Genomic DNA, 4,044 nt, shown 5'->3' with positions numbered 1-4,044 from the left:
AGTATATGTTTGGGAATATTAAATTTGATTAAAATTACGTCAAAATAAAACAAAAGATAATGTAAAATTAACATGATAAAAATATGATATAAATATACCTGCAGTAAAATTTTAAAGGAAAAGCAATAAAAAAAGAAACAGCCCTTAAATTACTTCCGACAAATTGAATCTTTTTGGACTAAAGCAACATGGGTAGGTGATTGTTTTTGATAATTGACCGAGTGATCATTTTCTTTTCTTCCTCCTTTTTTAACAACCTTTCGTTTTTTTGTGTGTTTTGTTTGTTTCTTCTTCATGAGTGGTAATTTGGTATTGATGCCCTATTAATTATCGCAAATTGTATTATAAAAAAATCTCCACAAAAAACGAAGAAAAATGATTAGAAATCAATGACAATAATAACATAAGATCGCACTGTTATAAAACAAATTATGGGATTCGATAAATGATGTCTAGTAGGTGCAACGCAAGAAAGGCTAGTTAAATGAATGTGTTGTAGGAACATTGGAACCATTTGAGTGACTCATCCTCTACCAAAATGAGAGAAAAGTATGGAGCCAATCTTAATAATTTTGAGGCATAATAATCTTTGATCAAATGGCACCATCGGATGAACATCTAGTGGCTAGAAACTATTCTTTCCTTTTCCTTTCTAAAACACAGAGAACAAGAAAACAACAATTGGAAATTGCAAGGGTGGGTGGCAAAGTATGAAAGGGAACATAGGAACAATGAGAGGTGAAAGGTGTCACAACTTTTGGGCAATAAAATCATTGTTAAAAGAAAGGACCATTTTAAGGGGGAGAGAGAGAGAGAGAGAGAGAGAGAGAGAGGAGAGAAGGGTAAGTATAATTTTTGAGGTTTTGAAAAGGGAGAGAGGATTCTTTCTAATTTCTATCCTTGAAAAATGAGGGCAAGATAAGAAGCAATTTCCACTCTTGGGCATCATGTTGTTGGCCATCAAAGGACACCACCTAGAAAGTGTACTCATAGCTCAAATTTTGATTTGCCATAAATATTTGCCCAAAAATCAAACCCACCCAAATACAATACAATTCAAGTCATTCTAATCCAAAAACAAAAGAGTCTTAATAAAACTCTTTTTCTTTCTTATTCTGTGCGCCTCTTTTTATGCCCTTCATCTTTCACACACACTAATACACTAACACCACTACTACCACACTCAAAGAAAAGACTCCTAAAAGTGTCTGGTTCTAAAGTGCGCACGATGCGCGGGATAACAAAGGATGGTTTTTCTAGGGGTGGAGGGAGACCAAGATAAAGAGGTGCGTACTGTAGCACCGGCGCAAGATAAAATTTCCTTCAAAATAAAAAAGCTAAAGTGAACAGAGCGCCAAGGTAACTCACATATATATAAAATGTACCTCCGATTTCTCTCGTTTTTCAGTTCACAGTTCACACCAAAAACTCTCTCTCTCCTCTCTCTCGCAAAAAAGTCTTTGGCCATTGGAGCTTCTCTCTCCTACTATCCACTTTATCTCTCCACTTTCTCTCATACTTTTTCTATTCTCTCTCTCTAGAAAACTGGTGAAAAGCTGCATTATTCTCTAATGGCAGTGAATGCTCAAACTTGAATTTCGTTTAATTTTCTATTCTTCCTCTGAACAAGCTCCGATAAACCCTTAGATCGCCGCTCTTCTCTGTTCTCTTACTTCAAATCTGAATCTTTCGTCGGTCAATTCTCTCTCTCTTTCTAATCACACTCCTCCATTTTCAGGAACGATTGAGCATACAATTTCTCTCCTTTTTGGTTCATCCATGTCGTCGGATATAAGCTAGATTTCATCTCAAAAGTCTCGTCGGAAGCCGTTGAAAGATTTTTCTTTTTTCCCTTTCGGATCTCCAATTGAAGTTTCCTCGCGAGTTTCATGGCTAATTGCAGAGAATGTACCGGAGCCTACTGCGCTGGAATATCGGAGTGTAAAGCTGAAACTTCTAGGTTTTGAAGGCTTGTCGAGAGAACTCCGGTTTTCTTGGGGGTGGGGGATTCGAGTTTAGTTTATCGGGTGAGGGATGGGCACGGATAGTCTGCTACTACCGACGGTGGAACCGCCAATAAAGCCGCGAGCAGGGTTACGGAGAAAGCAGGCGGGTAGAGGATCATATAGGGGAAGTTAGGGCCCGGATTTTCTCGGAAAATTGAGGTGGGGATCTTTTTCAACTCGGAGATTTTACGTTGGAAAGAAACCCGGTTTGGGTGTTGTCTAGTGCGTTTTAGAAAGCTTTTGGTGGAGATGGGTACTGACTTGCAGCAAATACTAAGAAGCCTCTGTTTCAATACAGAGTGGAAGTACGCCGTCTTTTGGAAGCTCAAGCATCGTGCTCGAATGTGAGTTTTTAGTTTTTATTTTTAAAATTTCTTTGTTTTGTTTGCTTGCTGGAGAAATGGGAAGTGAAAGGAAACAAAGTTTGTATGTATAGTACAGTGGGTTTAGTGAATTGGAAAAGTGAAAGAAGCTCGCAATTTTATTTACTCGTTCATTCCGTTCATTCCACGTTTTTAATTCCAATTTTATTAGTCTTTTTTTTTTGCTATAATTAAAAACTCTCACTTAAACTTACATATGAGCTCGATTTGAAAACTCCAATCGACTGGAGGCTTTAGTACAGAATTGGGTTTAGAATTGTGTTAATATCTTATGCTTGATGTTGTAGCAGATGCGTCTTTTCGTTTTGTCAGCTGGGTGTGATATTGGTGTATGCTGTGCAGGGTGTTGACTTGGGAAGACGCTTACTATGACAAGAGTGAGCAACATGATCCTGCAGAGAATAAGTGCTTTAGTAAGAAACTGGAAAAGTCGCATGATGGACTTTATTCACATGATCCCCTTGGATTAGCCGTAGCTAAGTTGTCGTATCATGTATATTCTCTAGGGGAAGGGTAATGTCTCTTCTGATTGCTTCACGTTCTGTATAAATAAGACGAGATTTTTTTTTTTTTTTTTTTTTTCAACAATCAGATGGGCTCTAGACTTTACTTTGTGCTGTTTCCAAAGCAACTTCCGTATTATCATCAACAGTTGCACAAAATCAAAACTTTTTTTTAGCCAAAAAAGTGTGTAATCTTGCAGAATGAATTTTATTCCTTTATTTTACACTTGCAGGATCGTTGGACAAGTGGCAGTGAGTGGAAAGCATCAGTGGATCTTTGCTGATAAGCATAAACTAAGTACCTATTCGTCATTTGAGGTAAATGATTATTTTATTTGTTTACATGTTCTCATTCTTGACTTATAAAGTGAAGAATCCATAAATACCTACACAAGCTGAGGATTAATGAAGATTCTTTTGGGTGATTAGCACTACTCTGACGGGTGGCAAAATCAATTTTCTGCTGGGATCAAGGTATGCATCGTTCCTTTCTAGTACACACACGCACATGCAGATCTATGATATGTATGCTTAACTATGCATGCACATTTATGATATGCATGTTTAATTATGTATTTGTTTATACAAATGAAAATAGCTAAGAGCTTGGGACATTTGCCTTAAAAATGAGATTTAGAATTAGAAGTTTGTCATTTTACGATGCACGTAATAACCGTGGTTTTTAGTTGAATTAGCGAGTCATATTTGGTAATTATATGTTTAAAGACGAAATCATGAATACAATGGAAGCAATGATATTATATCATATGTTCAAAAGTTGTCATTTCATTCACCAATGAAGATAGTTAAGTTAAAACCACAACCTCGGTATAAAGGATGGTCATATGCTTAAACATGGCGGTACATCACTGCAAATGGTAACATACTACTGGCTTGTCCGCGAGCTGCATCTAATTCAGGAGTTTTGGAATATTCCGAACTATGAAGTTGACTATATGTGCTCGTTATGCATATGGATGAAGTCTTAGGTATAGGCCACTCTGCTGAAAGCTATTCAAATTTGAACTATTTAGGCCCCGTTTTGTTGATTCGAGTTGTCAACTTGAGTTAAAAAGTTAAAAAGTGAATTTATGTGAGAGAAAACACTGAATTTATGTGAGAGAAAACACTATAGCAAAAAAAAAAGAAGGG

The 4,044-nt window shown here is 36.8% G+C and overlaps 1 protein-coding gene across 3 annotated transcripts in view; it reads left to right on the top strand.

Annotated features, from left to right (window-relative positions):
• Nucleotides 1–1,420: 1,420 nt before the first annotated feature.
• The window catches only part of LOC21393102 (transcription factor bHLH155), an 8,830-nt gene continuing 6,206 nt past the window's right edge, over nucleotides 1,421–4,044 (top strand). For all 3 annotated transcript variants that reach the window (XM_010113598.2, XM_024175717.1, XM_024175719.1), the window contains exons 1-4: nucleotides 1,421–2,350; nucleotides 2,732–2,902; nucleotides 3,126–3,210; nucleotides 3,322–3,366. In XM_010113598.2, coding sequence (XP_010111900.1) covers nucleotides 2,256–2,350; nucleotides 2,732–2,902; nucleotides 3,126–3,210; nucleotides 3,322–3,366 — 396 coding nt within the window. In that variant the 5' untranslated portion in view covers nucleotides 1,421–2,255. The remainder of the gene's footprint in view (nucleotides 2,351–2,731; nucleotides 2,903–3,125; nucleotides 3,211–3,321; nucleotides 3,367–4,044) is intronic.

Source organism: Morus notabilis, unplaced genomic scaffold, assembly GCF_000414095.1.
Source record: "Morus notabilis unplaced genomic scaffold, ASM41409v2 Scaffold40, whole genome shotgun sequence".
Classification (NCBI taxonomy): domain Eukaryota; kingdom Viridiplantae; phylum Streptophyta; class Magnoliopsida; order Rosales; family Moraceae; genus Morus; species Morus notabilis.
This window is presented reverse-complemented; position numbering and strand designations above follow the sequence as displayed.